At 34.0% G+C, this 24,690-nt stretch overlaps 2 protein-coding genes, 1 long non-coding RNA gene and 1 other non-coding gene across 4 annotated transcripts; 1 reads left to right on the forward strand and 3 right to left on the reverse strand.

The window, feature by feature from the left end:
- Positions 1–252: 252 nt before the first annotated feature.
- On the forward strand, positions 253–5,253 carry LOC110426487 (uncharacterized). Its single transcript, XM_021441705.2, has 8 exons — positions 253–1,344; positions 1,443–1,575; positions 1,828–2,043; positions 2,343–2,498; positions 2,754–3,006; positions 3,727–4,127; positions 4,634–4,750; positions 4,863–5,253. The coding sequence occupies exons 1-8, from the start codon at positions 302–304 to the stop codon at positions 5,196–5,198; spliced, it is 2,655 nt and encodes an 884-aa protein (XP_021297380.1). The 5' UTR covers positions 253–301; the 3' UTR covers positions 5,199–5,253.
- Positions 2,419–5,920, reverse strand: LOC149526511 (uncharacterized). Its single transcript, XR_016351921.1, has 4 exons — positions 5,789–5,920; positions 4,815–4,983; positions 4,042–4,146; positions 2,419–2,546 (listed from the first exon to the last, which is right to left on the reverse strand). It is a non-coding gene; the product is annotated as an uncharacterized LOC149526511 (long non-coding RNA).
- Positions 5,921–6,036: 116 nt separating this feature from the next.
- Positions 6,037–19,457, reverse strand: LOC110426488 (DNA gyrase subunit B, chloroplastic/mitochondrial-like). Its single transcript, XM_021441706.2, has 21 exons — positions 19,232–19,457; positions 18,714–18,855; positions 18,531–18,611; positions 18,339–18,452; positions 17,905–17,961; positions 16,688–16,789; positions 15,530–15,680; positions 15,366–15,442; positions 15,059–15,169; positions 13,574–13,644; positions 13,070–13,211; positions 12,501–12,599; positions 12,237–12,365; positions 11,977–12,091; positions 10,219–10,286; positions 8,577–8,690; positions 8,376–8,492; positions 8,250–8,303; positions 8,055–8,160; positions 6,677–6,807; positions 6,037–6,357 (listed from the first exon to the last, which is right to left on the reverse strand). The coding sequence occupies exons 1-21, from the start codon at positions 19,360–19,362 to the stop codon at positions 6,289–6,291; spliced, it is 2,181 nt and encodes a 726-aa protein (XP_021297381.1). The 5' UTR covers positions 19,363–19,457; the 3' UTR covers positions 6,037–6,288.
- Positions 19,458–24,583: 5,126 nt separating this feature from the next.
- On the reverse strand, positions 24,584–24,690 carry LOC149526512 (small nucleolar RNA R71). The gene has a single exon (XR_016351926.1). It is a non-coding gene; the product is annotated as a small nucleolar RNA R71 (small nucleolar RNA).

The following is a 24,690-nucleotide window of genomic DNA, read 5'->3' on the forward strand; positions in this document are numbered from 1 at the left end:
TAATTCTTATATTATATATTTTATTTTAATTATAACATTATAAAATATTTTTAATAAGTTAATAAAGTTAAAAAGTAAAATTATCTTTAAGAATATTACAGGTATAATGTAATGTGATTGTATTGATTTTAGACTATAATCACATTACATTATTTGACTGTAATATGATTACATTATAATCTTTATATTACAATATATATTATAAAATAAATATATAAATATAATTTAATTAGACACGATATACAAAAATATGATCTAGTTCCTTTGTATCAAACGCTAGCTACAAATTAAATGACATCCCATGCACAATCAAAGCTCCCCCACTCTCGGCATGTCAATCCTCAAGATCACTAAAAAGCACCACAAGCATCTCAACAATCCCTTCCCTTCTACCCCAAGATCTCTGCCCTCAATTCAAGGCAACCTCTTCATCAATTCCCAAACGCTGCCGCCCCACCAAATTTTCCCAGTCGGGGAGGATTTTCAGCTTCTTTGGAGCACCAGAAATGGCGGGTCTATCTCAATTTCTCACCAATCTCAGCCTTCAAAATCATTGTGGTCCACCATCCCCGGACAGGCATTTATAACTGCTGCCCTGGCTGAGACTGAGGTGGAAGAAAGCAGGGGATCTTTTGTCGTCAAAGACAGAGATGTTCACCTGCTTTGTCATCACCAAACTATGGAAGATATCGTTTTGATCAATCAATTTGATCATAAAGATAATGACTTTCTGCCTGATCATTTGGAACTGGACCATCTCAAAACAGATTCCAAGTTTGCGGAGCCCCCTGTTTTGGTTATAACAGGCCACATTTTCAGCAAAAGGAAAAAGAAGAGGCTTCAAAGTTCAGGCATTTATAAGGATATAAAATTTGAGAAAAGGGAACCTGCTGCTTCAGCAAGGTATTGGGTCTTGTTTGATCAAAAGAACAGTAACCAAATTGGATTCCAAGTCAAAATTGGACAGCCAAATTTTCAGCTTCATCTCCAGAAAGCTTCACCCCTAACTGCTTCAGGATGGTACAGGCGTTTGAGGAGGAAACTGGGCCGGTATCGAAAACGGAAGCTGGGTTGGTACTGGGTCTTTACAAGGACGAAAGGTTTGGTCACAGTTTCTTCATCAGAGGAGGAACTAGGAGAACTGAATGTTGCAGAACCTACAGCAGAATTCAACAGGGTTTGTTTCACCTATGCAAGTGAAGGAAATGAGAGATTTTTTGGTTTTGGAGAGCAGTTTTCTCGCATGGATTTTAAGGGGAAAAGGGTACCCATTTTTGTTCAAGAACAAGGTATTGGAAGAGGAGACCAACCTATTACCTTTGCTGCTAACTTGGTTAGCTACAGGTATAAGTTAAAACTGCTTTGTCATCCATCATTTAAAAAGGTTAACCTCTAGCACTAATTTGATGGTTTTGATCTCAAAAAGAATTTCTTTGTTGTAGAGCTGGGGGAGATTGGAGTACTACTTATGCTCCTTCACCATTCTATATGACATCCAAGATGAGGTCTCTTTACCTGGAAGGATATAACTATTCTGTATTTGATCTGACACAACATGATAGGGTCCAAGTACAGGTATATTTCAATACATGTAGTCATGATAAAATTGAATTTGCTTTTGAAACAAATCTTAAGGCGGTGCTCAATATGCTTTTGAAACAAGTGTCCAACTGTTGAACTGAGTATGTCTTTATATCCTAGTTGTAATCCACTAATGCATACTTGAGATTTATGAATGTTATAAAGCTGTTAAGAAATCGGGTTGTTCGAGCCTCATCAAGATTTAAAACTTGCAGTTTCCCATTTTCTGTATGCTGGAGCTTGCAGATACATGGAAATGCAGTTCAAGGGAGAATACTACATGGAAACTCACCTTTGGAGATCATTGAACACTTCACAGAAGCCATTGGGAGGCCTCCTAAGCTCCCTGAATGGATGATATCTGGAGCAGTGGTTGGCATGCAGGGTGGCACAGAAACTGTGCGCTGCGTTTGGGATAAATTGACGACTTATAAGGTTCCCATTTCTGCATTCTGGTTGCAGGTAATGCGAATGTCCTTGCCTTTGTTCAGTGCTGAAACTGACTGAAATGCAGACAATTCTCTTCTTTGTTCAGTAATTATTGACACCTGAGTCAATTTTTTGTTAGATCCAGTTTTCTGATAGTACAGTTATACTTGTTTTCTGGATAATTTTGAAAAGTTGGAACTGCAATATGCAATCCATCAGCCAGTATGAGATGATCTTGATTGAAAACTTTATTCTGCTCAAAGAACCTCAAAAAAATAAGAACTCTAAATACTTGTTTTCCGTCAATTTGATTTGTGGCTATTGTTCTGTAGGACTGGGTGGGGCAAAGGGAAACATTAATAGGATCACAATTATGGTGGAATTGGGAAGTGGACACAACAAGGTACCCTGGATGGCAACAGCTGGTTAAAGATCTTAGTGCACACTGCATCAAAGTGATGACATACTGCAATCCTTGTTTGGCACTGGTACTGATCTTCTTATGCTGATACTTCTTTGCTAACTTCTATGCTGTCCTGCGGTAGAACCATACCAACCATCAATCCACACATGCAACAAATTTAACCAACAAAGGGTGTTGCAATTATTTCTCCCTAAAAGACTGAAGATTTTTCCATATTGAGCATGCCAAATGACTTTTTACGTAGCACGTACTGCACTATAGTTTGATAATGGATGCAAGCTTGCAACCTTAATTGAGAGTTCGACTTCCTTTTTTATAGATGGATGAGAAGCCAAACAAAAGGAGAAATCTCTTTGAGGAAGCAAAAGAGCTGGACATCTTGGTGAGGGATCAGCATGGAGAACCCTACATGGTTCCGAATACAGCGTTTGATGTGGGAATGTTGGACTTGACACACCCACTAACTGCAAATTGGTTCAAGCAGATTTTACTGGAAATGGTGAATGATGGAGTCAGAGGATGGATGGCTGATTTTGGTGAAGGCCTGCCAGTGGATGCTGTACTCTATTCAGGTTTGAAATCTTAACCGCTTTTGAACTGGTCTGCATAGGATCAAGGTGATCCAAAGAGCTTTGGCTGCTTCTCTTGGGTCTCCCATTTTGGTTTCTTTTGTGGTTATCCACGTGCAGGAGGGTAGTAGTGATGAGAGTTTGAAGTTGTTTATTGGTACATAATTCTGAAGTTTCAAAGGCAGTGGTAGCAATCTTTCTAAAACATCAAGTTCCTGTCTGAATCCACAATTACAAAAAAATTGGAGCATAAATAAGCTATTCATTTTCCAATACTTGTCTCTATGTTCTGTCATGGTTGGTGGCAATGGTCTCAATCACCTCCAAACTAGCATGTCATCTTGGAAGTAAACTACCATAGTTCTAGAGTTTAATTCACTATCATGGCCCATGCTGTCTTCCAGAAATGCTTCAATCTTTTAACTTATTATTTTATAAATTTATCTCCCCGTTTGTTTAATTATAAGACAAGCATGGCAAATAGCTTTCTGCAAAGTATGTCATATCCATTCTGTGTTCAATATTGTCAAATATTTGCATCCTTCCTTGCAAAGTGCAATAAAGTAGCAAGTTATTGGCATGAGGTGGCAGCATAATCCCCTGAACACATCCGATGTTTAGATGATAATCATATGAACTCTTTCTTAACCCTGTCCTTTCCTTTTTTCCTAACATTTTCCTGTTGAACTATATCAGTAACTATAATATACTCAACATTTCCAGGTGAAGATCCTATTTCTGCCCATAACAAATACCCAGAACTATGGGCTCAAATAAATCGTGAATTTGTGGAAGAATGGAAAAGTAATCATGTGGGAAAGGAGAGAGAAGACCCAGAAGAGGGCTTAGTCTTCTTCATGAGGGCTGGTTTCAGGAATAGTCCTAGATGGGGGATGCTGTTTTGGGAAGGGGACCAAATGGTAAGCTGGCAAGCTAATGATGGGATAAAGAGTTCTGTTGTTGGCCTATTGAGCAGTGGACTTTCTGGGTATGCTTTTAACCATAGCGATATTGGAGGTTACTGTGCCATAAACTTACCAATTATTAAGTATCATCGAAGTGAAGAGCTGCTTTTGAGATGGATGGAGCTAAATGCATTCACCATCGTTTTCCGGACTCATGAGGTAAGTCAAAATCTGTAACCTGAAATACCCAAATAATTAAGCATAGCAAGTCATATACTCATTTTTGTTTAGTTAAAAATAAATGAGCAAACTCTATAAACATTCATGAAATGTCTGAAGGTCCATATGGTGAACTTTTAACTATTACCTGCTACACAAGTTACAGCTCCAACTATTTTCAAGAAATTTCATTCAGTCAGAAAAATTGTTAATGATTGATATATTACCTTTATGGCTGTATCCCTAACATAATTCAGGAGTTTTGTCTAAATATGATATGCAGGTTTTAGCATAGTCAAGTGATATTTAGAGGTTTCCAAGTGCTTAAAAAGAAGTCGTCAGATATATCTTTCTGAATTGTGCTAACTAGGCAAACTAATTAGTAATAACCTGCCAATATTCTCCAGATTTCTGTCAAAAAATTTGAAGTTTTGACCCAAAGATAACAATAACAGGTAGTCAGGTATGATCTTGTTCGTAACTGATATCAATCTTTCCTCTGACAGGGGAACAAGCCATCCTGCAACAGCCAATTTTACTCCAATGACCAAACTCTGTCACATTTTGCGCGCTTTGCTAAAGTGTACAAAGCTTGGAAGTTTTACAGAGTCCAACTTGTAAAGGTAATGCCAGAAATGTGCAGTTATTCACTACTAAACAAGCAACATATGTAATAATCTGACAAACCTCTTGCTCTCTCTTTGGTTGTACTCTTATGTTGGATGCGCAAAACAGGAAGCTGCTCAAAAGGGCTGGCCTATCTGCCGTCACCTATTTCTCCACTACCCAGATGATGAGCAGGTTCAGAGCTTCAGTTACCAGCAGTTCTTGGTGGGCAGTGAGATCCTAGTGGTTCCTGTGCTTGATAAGGGGAAGAAGAATGTCAAAGCTTATTTCCCGGCAGGAGAAACATGTACTTGGCAACATATCTGGACAGGAAAGCAATACGAAAAACAAGGTTGTGAAGCATGGGTTGAAGCTCCACTTGGTTATCCAGCTGTATTTGTTAAGGTCGGCTCTACGGTTGGAGAAACCTTTCTGAAAAACCTGAGAAATCTTGACATTCTTTAAGGAATTTATTCTTCATATATATAAATATAATATTTACTTTGTTCACTTTTTTTCATCTTCAAGAGTGTTCTATTTATCATCTTAGCGAAGCAAACACATGAAAAATAAGAAATTTGCATGATTTTAAACTCTAGTTTTGATTAACACTCAAATCTTCAACCTTAGGTTTCAAAAGTAAATTCAAAACAATATCCAACAGGAGGATAAAGTATGAGAGAGTGTTGATCCGGCATGCTGGGAGAAGGAAAGATGCAGTGTTGACTTTGATTACCAAAGGAATGTTGAATTCTGACCATTCAAGTTTTGATGGGAACGGTTTAAAACGTTCAAATTAGAGCTTTGGCTCAAAAATGGTTACTCACTCTGATCTTGTTTCTGGAAGAATATGAGAGCCATCAGCCTATAAAGTATAGATTGGCAAAGGCATTTCTTAAACAGAGACATTAAAAATGAAATCATTCATCCTATCCCCTGGTGTTACTGCTTTCAAAAGGCATCATATCATGGCTAATCTACCCGTAACCATAAAATAGACGATAATCATCATAATGATCAAAGAAAACGAGACAAGGTTGACACAAGTAACTCACATTCTTCTCCCCCGAATTGAAGCTGCATGCCCTCTTCTTTGTTTGTCTATTTCTGTTGGAACTTCCTTCCCTCTTCTTTCTATAAAAATATAGCAGCATAAAGTGGAACCGATTCCAACACTTGAAGCATATTCCCTCAGTGGGGTCACCTTGTCTATTTATTGTCTACGTCTAACACCATTTTTTTTTCTATGCTCTTTACTTAATGTTATTTTACCAAACTTTTTCCACCTATAAATTCAGATGAATGAAAAGAAAATCATTTTTGCCCATTCTCCACAAATTTTCTGATCAAAATTTGGAAAACAGCAACGTATGAAGATGGAGGATCTTCAATTTGAGGCTTAAATATCTATAAATACAACATTTATACACAGCTCCCAAATACAAAATCCTCACCCACCCAAGAAAAGAGCACTTCCAACCTACTTGGCAACTAGAATTACCAGTACAAATCTTTTTATACCCCAATGTCTGCATGCAGTATAATAACTCCACTCTCAAATATCCAGCTTATCAAGGTTGATCTTGCTTGCGGAATTCTGGATGAGTTCCTTCCTTGCATCTACCTAAATACACAGAAATCACTTTAATTTAGTAATTCTCTTTAAAATATCACTCTGAAGGATGCATGGTGCAGGACAATCAGGAATTCTTTTAGACCTTAAATCAAATTTATCCCCAGCAGCTTTTACACACAGGTGTGTCCATGTTCACAAGAGACGGCAATACAATACAAGAACCACAAAACTTAGAAATAATTAACGCCTATTGCACTTGATAGACTAATCCTAAGCTTTTTGTCAGTGCAAAAGGAGCCACGCATGCCATAAACAGTAGTGCCTCATTCTACATAAACTAATCTAATCATTAACTGGACCTACATACCCGAGCACCCATAAGGGATGAAAACACCATATTCGCTTCTGCAGCATCTTCAACCACTAATTGCTTCAGCAACCTTTGGTCAGGATCCATTGTTGTTTCCCACAGCTGAGCAGGCATCATCTCACCCAATCCTGCATCATAACCATACACATTCTAATTAAAATATACAACCAATGCTGCATGATGAAAACTCATCCATATTTTTGCAGCAGAATGGTAAGAAATACAGAGCAGACCCAAGATTTAAATGGAAAAAATGATTATAATTCCATCCAAGTCCTAGAACTCAAGGGAATTCGTACTGTTGCCAGAAGTAAAAGGCTCAACTAAAACTGCATATATGTAATGTGTTAGTGGAAGTCATTGCTTAACTTTTGGTACAAATTTGCCTCCATCATAGAAAAAAAAAGTGACATGTAACTGCATTGCAGTGTTTTCTGTTTATTTTTTAATAGTGATTTTCCACTCACTGTCCGTCAATTCTAAAAATGTGACTCATTTTCTTTTCTCCATAACTTTGTTTTAACAAAAAGATAGATTTTATAAAATCCCAAAAAGGGATAAAGTTTCTTGTTGATGTTAAAAAGTCAACAAACATTCCACATGAGCCACTTCGTCAGAAACTGCTCTTATGAAACAAGGCTCAATGAATCCTGAGTGAACCCTACACAAGTTTTCATGTTCAGTTAGGAGCCATAAGGAGTTTGCATCTAACATGTGTTCTGTTGTTAAGCTTCTATTTAATTGACACATTAATTCATGCCAAATTACATAAGCAGATCCAGCTTTTTCAGGCTATTGCTGTCACTTTGAAAATTCTCTAATGGGATCTTTCTTCCCCTCAAAAGGATGATTCACTACCTGACCCTGATTTTCTTAGAAGTATCTATGCTAAATAAGATGACAAGTAACTTGCAAAGAAAAACCAATAGGTCCAAGAGACCATGCATATTTGAGCACATTCTAATACTGTATATGCATATGCAAAAACTAAAAGCAAAAAGTATCAGTTTACCCTTTCAAACTAAATAGATTTCATTAAATATGAGAGACACATTAAATCAGAAGAAACATAATTCGCATTAATCATAAAACAGAATGCTGACTAGTATTGTGTAGTTTTAAAACAGTCAAACATAAAGTTGAGCATGTTCTTGTATTCATATGATTATGCAAGACTAAAATACATGCATCACTATAACGACAGGGTAACTTTCAAACTAATTGATTTCATTACATATGATAGCAGACACTAAGTTTCAAGAGATATACATCGTGTGCATGAATCATATAACAGAATGCAGATTAGCTTGCTTAGCCTCCCAACAGTGAATTACATATATCCACCAACAGAGAAAGAGAGAGATTTTATCCTTGCCTTTGAATCTCTGAATGTTGTATGATGCATTCTGGGGGAACATACTCTGGACCCTTTTAAGGTCTGCATCATCATAACAATAGTATACTTGTTTTCCCCTTTCAACCTGATAATTGTAGCAAAGTGGAGAAAAGGAATTAAGCACACTGTTAGGTAGATTACTTCTCTCTAAATCCAATATAGCTAACAACAAACCTTGTACAGGGGAGGAACACCAACATAAATGCAACCTTCATCAAATAAGGCTCTCTGCAAAGAACAAATTATATAAATCCTTTATTCTTTGTAGCCTCAAAATTGAGACTTTTTATCACTGTCTACCTGATATCTGAAGAAAAATGTCAGCAGGAGAGTTCGGATATGAGCACCATCTACATCAGCATCTGTTAAGATGATGATCTTATGATATCGTAGGTTTTCTTTTTTAAAATCCTCTCCCTGGGATAAAAAAGATATATTATGTGATATTATCAGTTTGCATATGAGAAAAGAAATTAAGCAGAGTAACAACAAAACAAGTACCTTCACCCCAAGTCCAAGAGCGAGAATCAAATTTTGAATTTCTTCATTCCTGTACATTGCTGCCTCATCCCTCCTTTCAATGTTCAAAATTTTACCCCTCAGGGGGAGAATGGCCTGCAACAACACATTTATAGACTCAATATGCTACAGACATATAACTCTAATCAGGACAACAGAAAACAAGACCAGGATTGCTATCCTGAATAATAATCTATATGTGCAGATAATGAATCATATCATGTTAAACGTTTATCTGAACTGTAGTTTTCTATGTAACTACAGCAGGACCAACATACTGAACAAGCCATATGCCAATGTTCTGACAGAATAGATGTCTACACCCCACATGCATCAAGGAGCACCATTTAACGAAAGCAAATTGTCATGGCTTAACTAAAGTAAAATCCATAAAATCGTAACTAAGTGACTACATCGCAAACAAGCTGTAAATAGTAACAACAGCCAAATGTCACTGGTCAAACCACTTAAGAATCCAAAACGACCATGTACCACAAAGAATATCATGAACTTGAGTCAGTTGCATGGTGCAACAAAAATAAAATCCACAAAGACATCACTACAGTAGCATGCTACAGAAGAATAAACAGAAGAATAATTGAAACTAAGCCCAGCTACTCTATCCATACAAAAATGGAGTAGTTCTAACACTTCTCATTCTTTTATTCATAGACTGCTGTCGTTTCTCTGTCCCTTTTTGACTAATGTCTCTATTTCATTTTCTTCCACTCTCTTCTCTCTTCGTTCTGCTGTGTTCAAAATCTCCAAGGTGTTTCAGACACATATCCCCTGCCTTCATCCACTGATACGGGTACTCCCCCCTAAACTTGCAAGTCCAAGGAGTAGGGATTTTACGCATTACAGATGAGTTAGCTAAAATTGTTGAAGCAACAGAAAATCAAATAAAGATGGACTTCCATAAAAGAGTCGTTAAGGCCATCAACTTAAAGAGAAAGATAATTTGCAGCATCATTAAATTGGTAGCAAATAGAAGCACCTGAAGGTGAAGTTATAGTTACTGCAGGGAAGAGGCCATCAGAATAGGGAAAGATGCCGAGTTATATTAGCAGAAGGCATGGCTGTTTGTTGTTCAAGACCCTTATCCCATATTAGAATTGAGTGCATTTGGTCCAATTTTAAGTGAGTCTCAAAGTTACATGTTTCCAAAAAGTGTTGACATAAAATACTGCATTAAAATGCTATAATAGCAGATTAACAAACATAGTGGACAGAAGAAGACATTTGCAGAATAAGACCAGTCCTCTGATGGCATCAATTGGTAAGTATCTGCTCCAAGCAGCATCTTGAGACTAGCCTAATGTCAACATGTATGACTGTTTGATTTGATACACAAAGTTTTCCTGCTCCATTGTGTCTTTCTTTACATGTATAGGTGTGACATTTAAAGATTAGTACATTTTCACATCCTAGTTACTGCAAGCAAAAGTAATGTTCCTTCAACTCTATATAAGATCAGTTTAACTAATAGATCAAGTGAAGCCTTTTATGAAACAGAACTAAATTACAGAAAGATCCAAAGTATTAACCAGCATGTTTCAAATAACTGCATTTTATCTAAATTGTATCTACTCAGCCCAACTACCATGAAGAAGTAAAATATTACCTGAAAACGCCTATCACGGCCTTGCTTTGCACTACCGCCAGCTGAGTCTCCTTCAACTATGAAAATTTCTGCATTCATGCAACCATAAAGATTAGTCTTAGACACTCATTAGTAGTAGATCAGAATGCATTATCATTTATTTTGAAGCCAGCAGGGACTGATGATGTAGAGTCTGTAAAATATAAATAAAGTCATCGAAAACTTAATCCTCAACTAGTATATTCCATTCTCCATCAACTAATTTCCAAATATAGAATACTGGCTTTCAGTCAATGAAAACTAACAAATCTGGTTTACCTGTATAGACATTAGTCCTCCAGCGGGAAATAAAACAAGAAAACAAATCCTCTTCACTATCAACATAGTTAAATAAGAATACCTTTAAAACAAAGAGTGACTGACTGTATGGGGCAGATTCTTATTTTGAGATGGGCCACTCATTTCACACTAGGACAACTTATGAATCATGGGCAAGCAAAACATGAGATAAAATCTAAGACCTTAAGTGTCACAGTAACTTTTTGTAATTTTAAACACATTATCTAATCATGGGGTGAGGTGGTGTTGGTTCACATAAACACCAATACAGACACACATAAGCTTTGAGTTTGTGTATGCGTATGTATAAATTCTAACTGAAGAATAACCACTAGAAAGGCACCAAGGTGGGCCCCAACCTAAGCAAACTAGTGATCTGGATAGAAGATAGAGCAATTTAAGTCTCAAAAGTCATCTAACACCTGGGCTCACTTTATAACACTCTGAAAAAAGGAAAATAGAAGGTTGGACAAGGAAAGAAGAAAGAAGAAAGAAGAAAGCAAAACTGGAGAGAGAAGGAAAAGAATAGCTAAGATTGGAATGAAGGTTTAAAATTACAGTTAAAATAAAATAAAAAAAAAGTTACTATGGTCATTTATGTGACGGAGAGTTAAAAAATCTACTCAGTTGTCTTGAATAGATGTGCTGACAAGGTAATGTTAGGATAAGGAAGAGCCTGTGATAACATTTGTGCCCCTACCTGTTGTTTGGTTCAGATATTTCAAAATATCAATTACAATAACTGAAACTGAAACCAAATATCTCAGTTCTTATTAAGAAAAACTGAAACCGAAAATTTCCAAACCAAATACCTTGGTTCAATTCAATTTTTTGGTTTTATCGGTTATTTGGTACAGCCCCAAACAGATTATACCATCATTCTAACCTCGGCAAAAATATTCAGAAAGAAAAGATAGAATGATGCAAAAATCATTCAGAAGGAAAAGATAGAATGATGCAAAAATCATTCAGAAGGAAAAAGTTCATAGAAGTATATATAACAAACAATATCTCATGAAAAGATGCTGCGAGGGAGAAGAGAATAAATAGATAAAGAAAAAATGGCAAAGAGAATTTAAAGAATATTAGGCCTTGAACACTCGAAAATGATAATAGATATTTTTTTAAGTAATCAAGTAACTGCAGCAAAAAGCTATGATTAAAATGCAACACTGAGAATCGAAACCAGATGAAACACCAAAAATTTACCTTCAGTCAATCTAGACATTGGCAATCGCTATAATTATAATGAACAGAACCTAATAACAACATTTCAAAATGGTTGAATCAATAATGATGCACGTTACACCATGTGAGAAATGTAACTACCAGTAGAACATGAACATTATGAGAAAATTCTCATACAAAACCTGACGATGATCAAAATGCTCTCCTTACATAGAAGTCAAAACCTTTTGAAAGAAGTAAAGCAACACTTACCAGATTCTTCCGGATTTGGGGATGAACAATCAGCCAGTTTTCCAGGAAGAGATGATGATTTCAACACACTCTTTTGTCTGACTAATTCCCTTGCCCTCTTTGCTGCAAGAGCTGCCTGATAGGTATACAACAGCAAGAGCAAACTAATGATTGTTATGTAGTCAGTGCCAGCAGACATACAGCGCCCTTGGATAAGGTAACTAGATTCAGTGAATCAATAACTGGGTTAAAAGAAATTTTGTAAGAGATGCGAAGGGTACCTTGAAAGCATTTAGTGATTTGGAAAGAATAGAATCAAGTACATCTGGATGCAACTCCAAAAATTCGGCAAGAAACTCTTGGACAGATTGATCAACCACTTTCCGCACCTCAGGATTTCCTAATCTTGTCTTTTAACAATAAATGAAAACTCATCAAGTCATCATAACAGCAATGCTGGACAGCAATCTAATTCAAGCTATCAAGAGCATCACTATGAACAAGAATATAAGTATTCCATGGATATCATGATATACAAATCATACCTTTGTCTGTCCTTCAAATTCTGGATTTGGAACTTTCACAGAAATAATGCATGTCAGTCCCTCCCTTACATGTTCACCACTTAAGCTAATATCCTTATCCTGAAAGTTATGGAAGATGACTCATAATAACATACATCACAATTACTTCAAATCCGCATTCTATTCATCCATGTCTAAATAATTGTTAAACTTAAATCCATAACATCAATAAACAAATTTAAAGCATTTAAAGTGCTTTAATTACTACTTAGCGAAAACAAAAGTGCTTTAACTACTGTTTGTTAGACCTTAAAAGCACTTTAATAGAGGTTTCTAACTGAAAGGCCTTTTTGGCAACAGCAGGACAATGTGCTTCTTGAGATAAACATTTTTTATGAAAGCTTTGAAAATTTCAATTAAGCACAGCTGAATCTTTTGAAATAAACACAATCCTCGTATATATTTTCCTTGAAAAAGAGTAAAAATAATCCAAGTTAGTTGGTACTCCCCATAGCAGAAAAATACAAAACTCAACAGAAGACGACCAAGAACAAAAAGAACTTCAAAATAGGAAACATGAATAGAAATACCTTGATAACCTTAGACTTTTTTCCAAGATTATTGAGAGTTCTTGTCAATGAAGCCTTAACCCCCTCTATATGTGTGCCACCATCAATGGTCCGTATGCTATTGGCATAGCCTAACATTGTATCTGAATATGCATCTGAACACCTAGTAGAAGATGAACAAACCAAATCAAACCACATGGATTATTCAAGGAATGAGACATACCAAAGTAGTGCATCACACAAAATTATAGACACTAAACACATCCTGAACCTGACATCCTTGATGCATAAAATGAACCAAGCACCATTAAAAACAATAAACAGATAGATTCCATCAACTCCTTAATAAATGCATGGAAGATATGAATCATGAAAAGTGTAGCTAATTTTTCAAAGGTGAACAAACAGCAAAGGCAATCTGATGCTTAAAACAAATTTGCAGCAGAGATAATATTTCTTCATCATGGAAAAAAACAAAATTCACAAAATCCATATGAATGCTAAACTAAGCGATTAGTGGTTTACCACTGGAGAGCAACATTGATTGTAGCTCCATCTATTTGTCTGCTGAAACCTAGCACGTCATGAAGTGGTTTCTGAACAAAAGAATCGCCAGTTACCAATGCAATATTACCAAAATGCAAAATGATACAGTAGATCCAAGCAGTTTAGAATGTAAGAGAGAGAATACATATCAAATAATGCAATTTGTTCAGATCCCACAGATGAAAGCAGTGCAAACTCTAGATTTTGCATTAATCTCATATTTTGATTTCATCTATAACAGTGCGATAGATAAAACCCCCCAAAAAAACAGTTCAATTTTCCAACCATTACTTAAATACTCTATCTGGGACAGAAAAGCTGTCCAAACATTATGATGTGTCACTCATATAAGAGTCTCACTCATGACTTTATCTTCAGATATTGAAGCCCTACGGCTGAAAGTTTGGACATCCATTTATACAATATGCATTGCTCCAGACTCAACAAAATATAAGTGTATCAATAATTATAATTACATAAGAAACCATGATCATGACAAATTACATTGAGTTCTACATAGATGTATAAATGCCAAGTAACCTGATCACTCTAGACTTGCCTGGTAATGTATTTCACAACCTATAATGTCTGTAATACTTATGTTCTAAGAACTGTGGTTTTGGAAGTTTTAGGACTACTAACAAAAATATTGACTGAATTAAGCCACATATGGCACATATGGCCTCATAGCTAAAAACTAGATCAATAATCTCTCATGCATACAAGTTTTAGTATGATACTGTGTCATCAAAAACTCAGCAAGATACTAAAAAATACAGTTCATAACAAAATAATTTGCAGAATAGCCTTTTATTTGGGTTTTAACATGAATGAACACCTGGAAACACATTAATCATTATTAACTCTAAAACAATTGCTGAACAAAATGAACCTTGCGTAGCTGATGACTCTTATAAGTTACAGGAAATGATACAAATCCAACAGTCTAAGTCTTTCTCCTTCAATTTTCATTTATTTGTTATAAAATTTTCATATTTATAAAATTTTCTCAATAAATTTCTAACCATATCCATAAAACCAATCAAGTGAACCTTTGCCCTCAACCTATATAACCCATTTACTCAGGTTCAATAACTAATAACTATAAATCTTTAGTCTTATAGGGATGAAAACCTTCTACAATTAGCAAAAGTAAGTTCTGATTACATCTTTCCCTTCTATTCTTTTTTCATTCTCAAGCATGAATCCACTCATTTAATTCCACAGCATCTTAGCCTGAAAAGATCTAAACAAACATACTATATATATGTGTGTGTGTGTGTGTGTGTGTGTGTACGTACGTATGTATGTATGTATGTACATTGTGGGTTGAGGATGTAGGAAATCAGCATAAAAGCAAACAAAAGGAATAGAGAGAGGAAAGGGAGGGGCAAGGAACAATACATACATAGAGAAGAATCAAATGGAAAGAGAGAGAAGACAGGAAAAAATGAATGCACAAACCTTATCGGTATTTAGCCATTTCACGTATTCAACCAGTCCCCCAGCAAAGAAATATTCATTGTAAAGGCTCTTCTCTGGATTGTTATCTTCTTTTTTAAGAGTGATAGTAAGCTACAAAGGTCAATTACAAAAAAAATTGTAAAGCTATAACACCAGTAAAGCATGGTCTCAAATTTCTGCTGCATGAAGAAAATTAAAATAAAAAACAAGAACATGCCTAACATGACATCCATATAAAGATCAAAATTGGAAACTATAATGGTGACTGATCAGAATATAGTGACCTAACTCAAGGTGAAGAATTTACCTTAGGGTTCAGAAAAGCAAGTTCTCTAATTCGTCCAGCAAGTGTGTTGTAGTCAAACTCAATGGCGGTGGTGAATACTGAGGGTTTAGTTAAACAAGAAATCAAATATTAATAAATCATAAAATCTGATTATCAGAAATTAAGAGCTCAAAAATCAGGCATACTTTCTTTGTCAGGCCAAAACCGGATGCACGTCCCCTGACGATCTTTTGATTCAGTTGAAAGCACGTGACATGTTAGTGTCGATATAGGCTTCCCACGTGAATATTTTTGCTGGTATTCCATTCCATCCCTCCAAACAGTGACTTCTAACGTCTGCAAAGAAAGAGATGGCCAACTTAGAATAAGTGATAATTAGTTCCTGCAAAACCTTAATTAACATTTTACGAGATATCATTGTCACCATATAAAATATCATCTCATTAACATTTATTTTCCCTTGACTTCAAACACTGATGTTTTCAATTAAGATTTATGCATGCAAATATGAATGCTAATAAAGTGTAAACTACATTCTATCATAACCTGAGCAGAGCATATTTTATTTCGAAGACATAGGATGTAGCAAACAGATTTTTTTAATCTATGAATTAAGAATAAATTACGAGAGAAAAAGTAAAGTTGATGACAGCCTAGAGACCCAAATAGAAACCAATTTGGTCAAACACAAAGGTACACTCAACGCACTAGGTGTCAAAATGCACTCACTAGAGTAAGCATTGGCTCAGATTTTTGAAGTGAATAAATATTTTAGAGAATAAATTTATATCCTATATGACAAATACATATTCTGGTATAGCCATATTTAGTATCACTATTTCCCTCTGAATGGGATTTTTGTTTGTAGAGTACCTAGTGGCATAAGGAAAGTTAACCATATGATTGTTCAACCATAAAAGCAGTACATTAGAGAAGTTTAACTCAATCTGAAAGGATAAAAAAGAGTCAAAGAATAAAATGAAATAAAGAAGGAATCAATCCTATGATTTGTTGGACAGACCCAGTTACCAGTCTCTCACAGCTTCAAAGTTGCAGAAAACAATAGAGCAAGGCCCTGACAAAACAATAAACTGTAAAGGAGAAGTGTCTCTAGCCTTCACCAAAGATTTTGATGGATATCATTGTTTTAGAAGGATCCCTCACCCCATCCCCTATTTTTTTTATTTATCTTTTTTAGGGTTTCGAGGCATTTTCTGGCACTCACCTCATTTGAGCACTTAGATGAGTGCCTAAGCCTACCTCATCTTTGACAACTGTATAGACACAACAAAACTAAATAAGACCAGAAATGGGGATATTTTACAAATTAGAATATAACACACCTCTGATAAGGCATTGACAACAGATAAACCCACACCATGCAATCCACCAGAGATGCTGTAACCACTACTTGAACCACCAAACTTGCCACCTGCATGTAAGACCTGCAGAATAAGAAGGATATGTAACTGGCATCCAATCAATCTATTCTGTAAAAGAGAAAGTAATGCATTAACAACTACTTAAAATGATGTGGTTTCTTTTATTTTGATGGTAACTCCTAGAGCTTCTTGTAAATATGACTTTGGGTTCCTTTCATCTCCATTTTTTTTCCCGTGCTTGTACATTGTCTATCTTGATACACAGCACTAATTCCTAATCTAGAAGATGCCTTCCACTATTGCAAATTAAAAATTATTTTTTTGTCAAAACCCAACTATATTGAGAAATATTATTCTCATCAAGGCAAACACAACTGTATAAGATTAATGTCTACTGCAAGAATTTAGACAGGCAATACTAATCATCTATTTCACCAATTAAATTATATCCATACTCTACATAATACTGAGATTATTCACCTTAGTTTTTGTGAAAGAGGTATAGAAAATAATTTCTTCATTTGGATTATGTTTCTCCATAAATAAAAGAAAAAGAAAATCCATGAATTGAGCAAGACATATAAACAGTTTAGTTGGTATTTTCACATAGTAACTTAGTTAAGAAGTGGTGTTCTAATGTGAATTAAGAAGTTTTAGCATAAACTAACTCACAATTCCATCAGTCAAAGTAACCATCAAGATTAGAAATTTAGAAGCATTATAGTTTTATAATTCATGCACATTTTCTGAAAGCAAAGAATGTATTCAGTATCTTGAAAGTCATTCAGACGATAAATTTCTCACAATTCCTTTAGCAAAAATACCTAGTTTTATGACTGTTTAAATCATTTTTTTCCCATAAGGTGAGGCTCTCAAAGCCATGCCAATAGATCACAAGACAATGAGACAAAAATGGAGAACTACATGAATAAACTGAATCCAAGAAAGCAAAAGACATCCTCATTTGAAGCACCCTAAGGACAAATACCCGAAGCATGGTGTCAAGATTCATTGAAATCTGAGATTCAGGACCAAGTCATGAGATCAAACTTAACATCACAAATTACAGGACAAACAAGATGAGTGTTTTATTTATTCAAGTGAATTTCTTGAAAAAGATTCCTGCTAACCTAAAAAAAAAATTCAAAATGGACATAGGATCATTTATGCTTAATTACCGTCAACACTGTCTCCAAGGCAGATTTCTTTGTGATAGGATGCAAGTCAGTTGGAATCTGCAATTCATAAGTGTAACCAAGTGAAAAATAGTAGGAAAACACATTAACAGCTGGCAGAAATAACAGACAGTTCTTAGCCAAGATATTGCAAAGTAAAAGAATTAAAATGCTCTGCACTGGAAACACATAATGATCAATGAAAATGTTTAGGTCATATGCACCAAAATTATGACAGGCAAATTCTTGCAGAGGGCTCAGGTATTTCACATCTCAAGAAAATGTTTTATTGCATCCATAATAAAACAAGGCATTGGATAAAACAGCTGCATATTAAAGTTAAATTCAAAGGTTGGAACATTTAATACACGTTTGACAACAAATGCAATATTACAAACATCATTTGTAGCAATAAAATAGTAGAAGGAGTTGGATACCCCTCGCCCATTATCAGTTATGCTCACAGAACCATCTGAAAGTAGAACAACATCTATTTGTGTCGCAAAACCAACTTGTGCCTCATCAACAGCATTATCCAATATCTCGTAAACCTAATAGGAAGAAGCAAAATCAACATCTATTTATCAATATTGCTAAAAATAAAAAACAATTGAAAAAGATTTAAGTACCAAATGGTGCAAACCACGGGGTCCTGTACTTCCAATATACATTCCAGGTCTTTTTCTAACAGGATCCAACCCTTCCAGAACCTAAGACAGTACAAGACATTATGTAGAACCAAAACCACAACATAGACAACATTAAAACTAAATTAAAGAACATACGAAAGAAAAAAGTCTATGCAAAAGTACCTGAATTTGCTCAGAGTTATATGCTTTGGAGCTTTTGCTTCCCTGGAAAGCTTCAGTTGTTAAGTTAGATGACATGAATGCCTTTGGTGTGACCACATTTTGAACTGGAAGCCTCCAACTGCTCCTCAATGCAAAGTTTTTCCTGCGAACCAATAGCCCAATTTGACAAAGGGATTGCAGAGAAAATGGAAAACCTTAAAGAAAAACGAAAGAAAGAAACCCACATTGAGTACTCAAATAAAAGAAATTGTAGAAAGCTAATCAGTTTTCATTATTAGTAAACCCAGAAATAAGAAAGAATAAAACAGCTTTTTTTACCAAACAGAGCGAAAAGAATGACAAACGTTATTGCCATTTGACATATTTAAAGTAATAATTGAACAAAATACAAAATACCCATTTGGTATTCTACTTTTAGAAACTCAACTCCGTTTTCATTTCCCATGTTAGTCAACTAACCAAATAGAACTAGCAAAAAAGAAAAAAAAAAAGGTGAAAAGAGAGAGAAAATAAGAAACCTGGGCTTGAAGAAGAGAGAGGAGCGAGGAAGCGAAGCGAGAGAGTGAAAACAAGGAGAATGAAGGAAGAAACGAGAGCTAGAAGCCATTAGACGAAGATGAAGATAAGGATGTCGCAGAAGGAGCGCCATCGAACAGAGGGCTTGGGGTTTCAGTGGGATTTTGTACGTCTGTCTTCCGTTTAAGTTTTGGCTCTGCGTTTTGTGTTATAATTCTTAAACCCTTCCCACCGTTTCCCTCCTTTTTTTTTCCCTCCCCCTCGCTCCCACTCCCACTTCTACTCCTACTCCTAAACCCTAATTCTTAGTTACTATTATTTAATTCTTAGTTAAAGATCATGTTACCTTTCTTTAATTCTTAGTTACTATTATTTCAATATTCTCCCATAATTACGACTCGTATTTTTACATTTAATTATTTTTAAAGATGTTAACGATTAGGGTATTCATTATTTTTTTGGATATATCAATCTGAATTGTATTATTTAATAATTTATATTATATAAACTATTGCATCAATTGATATGAGATATGCAATTTACAATTGATTGTTTTCAACTAATTTAGTTTATCCTTTTATTCCTTGTTCAAAATTTTATGTCTTTTGTTCGTATTTTTCACATTTCTAAATTTGAATTAGAATTCTCTATATATTCTAAATGTTAAAGTAATGTATCATAATTAAAAAATTATCTTTTTTTTCGTAACTCAAACCCAATTGTCTCAAATGAATAAAAAAGATATTAAGTATATTAGTTAAATACTGTCAAAAACTCTATTATTTTACAATTATTTTTCAAATTTACATTCTAAAATTTAATTACTTATTAACTAATATTTAAATTATAAGACATGTAAAGTAAACTTTTAGACATACGTTCATAATTATTACCAATGGAAATGTTAATTTTATATCAAGTTCTTTGGAATGTTTTGTAGTGTTTAAATTAATATCGCAAATAATTGATACATTTTATAATTCAATTTTTTAAAAAAAAAGAATTCTCTTGAAAGTCAAATAAACAAGTTTAATTTGATTTAATTACTATACTTTGATATTTTATAAACTTTAAAATCAATATATAGATATGTAAATTTAATTAATAAATATGAACCAAATAATGGTCTTAAGAAAAAAACGAAACATGTATGTAAAAATTCGTGCCTTTAAGAATTAACAAGTTTTTTTTTTTACAATAATGAAAATAAGTCTTTTTATTTGAGGATAAACAATAAGAAAATTAAGTCTTAACCCCATTTTTTGGAGAAGAATTAAAGTTTTGGGTTTATAATTATCTTCATACCCAAATGAATTAATTAGACCCATAATTAATAACCTTTATACCTTAACATCAATTAGAATTTTATTCATTCTTTCTATAATATAAAGGGAGTACATGAGCCCTTTGTTAGCTTTAAAATTGACTCTGATTTTAAATTGATAAAATTAAACGATCTAAATATGCTTTAAATTTAAATGAAAATGATTTTTAAACTTAAAGAACAATCTAAAAGAATTTTGAAGATTGGTTGTGTAAAGAAAATGATTTTAAACGCTTTAAAACTAAAGTTCCAACTATTAGAATCAATCTTCTGAAAGTGAAGAATCGATTTTCTACAAAATAGAAATCAGAATTTCCTGAAGGAAAAAGAATCGATTTTTGAAGATATAGAAGCCATTGAAAGAAAAGAGAATCGATATCTTGAGGAACATAAGTCAATTCCTAAAGATACAAAAGATATTAGAAGAAAAGAGAATTGATATCTTGAGATTCTTGGGAAAGCAGAAGCAATTTGGAAAGCCATTGGAAAAAGAAGAATCGACATCTCAAGCATTAAACATCGAATCCAGAAGTTGCAAAAGGAAAAATTGAAAACTTGGAAAAAAAGAGAAGGGATAAGACAATAAAAATGGAGCATCTAACAACAAGTTTGAATTTCAATTTTGGCACCTAACAAGGAAGAAGAATTGACATCTGACAAAACAAAGATTGATTCTCAAAAATCAGAAAGGTCTAGACTTTGTAGTGTGATAAGAAAAATCGATGTCTTAGGAATGGAAAGATCGATTCTTAGAAAATAGAAAGCTTCAAACTTTGAAGTGCGACAGGAAGAATCAACATATCAAGAATGGAAAGATCGATTCTCAGAAAACAGAAAGGTTCTGATGTAGAAGAATAGATATCATACATATCTACAAGTTGATTCCACCAAGCTCTAAACTAAAGCAAGAGTTGATTCACAATCATGAAAGATCGATTCTTTAAGTGAGAATGACACAATTCAAGTGGTCCTAACATTAAAAAATTGTTTAAAACTTACCCTAATGAGCAAAAACCACAAGGGACTACACATGCCTTTGGGAAACCGTTATTCAACAAGGAAAAAAGGGTAGAAATTTCATTCCTAAGAAAGAAAAAGCTAAGCAAATCAAAAAATCATTTTCTTCTCTTTCTACTACATATTCCTAAACAGAATATTCTTCTTACAGCCTTTATCTTCTGAAATCCTTCATATTCTTTGTACCTAACCTAGCTCTTTAGCCTTTTGAGGTTTTAAGCTTTATATTCTTTGCGAGAATCCACTGTTGGTTGGTTATACCTCCACAAAAAATGTAGTGTAAGGATATACCTCCATTGTAAAAGGTAGTATAAAGTTATATCTCTATTGTAAAAAGTAGTGTAAGGTTATACCTCCATAAAAAAGGTAGATAAAAGTTATACCTCTATAGAAAAGGTAGTGTGTTAAAGGTTGTGCTTAAACTTGATTTAAAGGGAATGGATTCGAACTCTTTGTGCCATCAATGGAGAGGACGTAGGCTTTGAGGGCCAAATCTTTATAAAATCTAGGCTAAGTACTCTTTCTTTTTTCATTATCATCACTAGTTACATATTTTGTTTTTTCATTATTTTTAAGCTAACTTGTAACTTTGTTTTTAGAAAATATTTTTTAAAAACCAATTCACTCTCTTTTTTTGTTACTTTACTTTAAGTTTCTTATCTAACACCCTTAAAGAGCTATGTGTCCCCTCTTTTATTGCTTCAGTCTCTCTTCAACTATAAGCTTCATCACTACTTTTGGATTTGTTCCAACTGGAAAGGGATTTTGTATGAGAGGAGTACTATATTAGTCTAAGTTGTGTTTGATTTTCTTTTTCTAAATTCTTATATGATGTGTGCATAATTTGCATATATTTTATAGGGCTTAATTACTTAACTTTTTAATTATTTACTTGTTTTGGAGTTATTTTAATACCTTTTAGATTAAGTTTGAGTTTATCTAGTCTTTTTTTTTATTTGAGATTGATAGGTAAGTAAACAAAAGAAATTTAGGCCATTTGGCCTTCGTTGTAGAAAAAGCCATGTGTCGAAACCTATTTTGGTAATTCATGTATAACTTTCACTTTGAAGGTCCAAATAATGTGTTTAGGCATTGGAAAACTAAGAAATAGGGCTACAATTCTTATATTTATCATTTTACCCAGTTCAAATGAGATAAAGGAGAAAAATTCATCACAACTTGCTAGACATTGTGAACCAAAATTGAGGAATAATGGACTTCTAATTGGATAAGTTTCCATATTTAATTCAAATTGATAAGGAGATTGGCAACATAATGTGGTGGAATTCAAGTTGAGCTAGAGGTTTATTTGAAGGAGTTATCACAAGTTAGAAGCTAAATTAATTTAAAACTTTTAGTTGGATAGAGCTTATATGGTAATAAACAACTTAGGCTAGTTATTTAAGCAGCTGCTAGGAGAGCTAAAGAAGGGGGAAAACTCTAAGGAAATAAGAGAGATTTGAGTGAGAAGAAAAGGGGGAGGTCTAGTTATCCCTTAAAGAGTGAAGATTTCAAATCAAGGAGTTAAGATTTGAAGCATTCATTCAAGCCTTAACGAGTTTTCTTTGAAACTTTTTCTATTTTTTTATATTGTTACTTGTCAAGATGATGACTTTTGGATTTATTTTGATAAAGATTGTGTTTGATTCTTATTCAATGAGTAGCTAAATTTCTCATTCTAGGGTTTAGATGCAATCTTTTGCTTTTCTTGTGACTACTTTTAAATGATTGATTTGAGTTTATTCTTGTGAAGATTAATCTATTGTCTTAAGATTTAATTCTTATAAATAACCGATCATTATTTGCATGTTAGAGGTGTTATGTGAAGGATCGAAAGATGAAACATATCATTAGTTCATTAAGACATTAGACTTAGGGAAGTATTCTTTAGAAATAAAAATACTCCTTTGTGACATCATATGATTTATGCGTCGTAAGTCGCTACATGACCGAATGTATAGATTACCATAGAACTTAGTAGGTTTATATTAAAGCTTGTGATCACGAAAGTAGAAATAGGATAAATAGAAATACATTTGTTGTATCTCGAAATGGAACAACATATACCTTAGGTGACCTAGTCATTAATTTTAAAAAGATAAGTTAAATCAATCAATCATAAGTTAATCATAGGGATATAATTGATGAAATCTAAATTCTAGAATTTCAATTATTATTTGTTAAAGTTCAAGTGATTGATAGTCTTTAATTTATATTTTGATTAGTTAACCTTTTTTAAATTAAGTTGAAATTTCTAAATAATATAAAAAACCATACTTTTGATACTTGATACAACCTCCTTGTGGGAATGATACTTTACCCAGTCTACATTATTTCACAATCTATGCACTTGTGAGATTAGCATAATAAGTTTTTGGCGACATTGTCGGGGAAGCAAAAGTGTCAACATCAATACTAAAAGTTTTCTTTATTAATTTATATTTTATTTTCTTGTTATTTAATTTTGTTTGTTTTGTTTTGTTTTTACTTTTTTCGAGTACTTCTTGGTGTATAAGACGTAGCCAAAGCTTGGAATTGATAGCATTGGATCTGGAGATTGAACGTATGTTTTGCACATTAAGAAGAGAAAGAAAGTTAGAGTTAGAAAAAGAAAAACAAATAAAGATGGTTGAAAATAACGTTAATGATGCCGGGGCATTGCATGATTATGTTATGCCTGATATTCATGGAGCTCAAACAAGCATTGTTAGACCATTCATTAATGCTAAAAACTTCAAGATCAAACCTGGTCTCATTCAAATGGTTTAGTAAGGTCAATATGGGGGTAGAGTTATGGAGGATCTTAATGCCCACTTGGCCAATTTCTTGGAGATATGCAACACTATTAAGATGAATGGAGTTATAGAGGACACCATTTGTTTAAGGTTATTTCCTTTTTCTTTAAGAGATAAGGCTAAGTTATGGCTAAATTCTGTCCTCTAATTCTTTTACCACTTCGAATGCATTTTCACAAACCTTGTTGGCTAAGTATTTTTTAGTTTGCAAAACTGCTAAACTTCAAAATGATATTATTAGCTTTGTTCAATTTAATGGCGAGTCTTTATATGAAGCATGGGAAAGATATAAGGACTTGTAAAGAAAGTGTCCACACCATGGTCT

The sequence above is a fragment of the Theobroma umbraticum genome, unplaced genomic scaffold (assembly GCF_002168275.2).
Source record: "Theobroma umbraticum cultivar Fairchild unplaced genomic scaffold, ASM216827v3 scaffold_89.0, whole genome shotgun sequence".
Taxonomy (NCBI): Eukaryota; Viridiplantae; Streptophyta; class Magnoliopsida; order Malvales; family Malvaceae; genus Theobroma; species Theobroma umbraticum.

Bases quoted from the DNA above. Each gene is read 5' to 3' on its own strand.
- LOC110426487 (XM_021441705.2), top strand. From the start codon at position 302: ATGCACAATCAAAGCTCCCCCACTCTCGGCATGTCAATCCTCAAGATC. The intron at 1,576-1,827 runs GTATATTTCAAT...TGGAGCTTGCAG, and splicing joins ATGATAGGGTCCAAGTACAG to ATACATGGAAATGCAGTTCA. The intron at 4,751-4,862 runs GTAATGCCAGAA...TGCGCAAAACAG, and splicing joins ACAGAGTCCAACTTGTAAAG to GAAGCTGCTCAAAAGGGCTG.
- LOC110426488 (XM_021441706.2), bottom strand. From the start codon at position 19,362: ATGGCGCTCCTTCTGCGACATCCTTATCTTCATCTTCGTCTAATGGCT. The intron at 18,453-18,530 runs GTACTTAAATCT...TCTTCCTATTAG, and splicing joins CCCGTGGTTTGCACCATTTG to GTTTACGAGATATTGGATAA. The intron at 15,681-16,687 runs GTGTGTTATATT...CTTTCTTTGCAG, and splicing joins TTGTCAATGCCTTATCAGAG to ACGTTAGAAGTCACTGTTTG.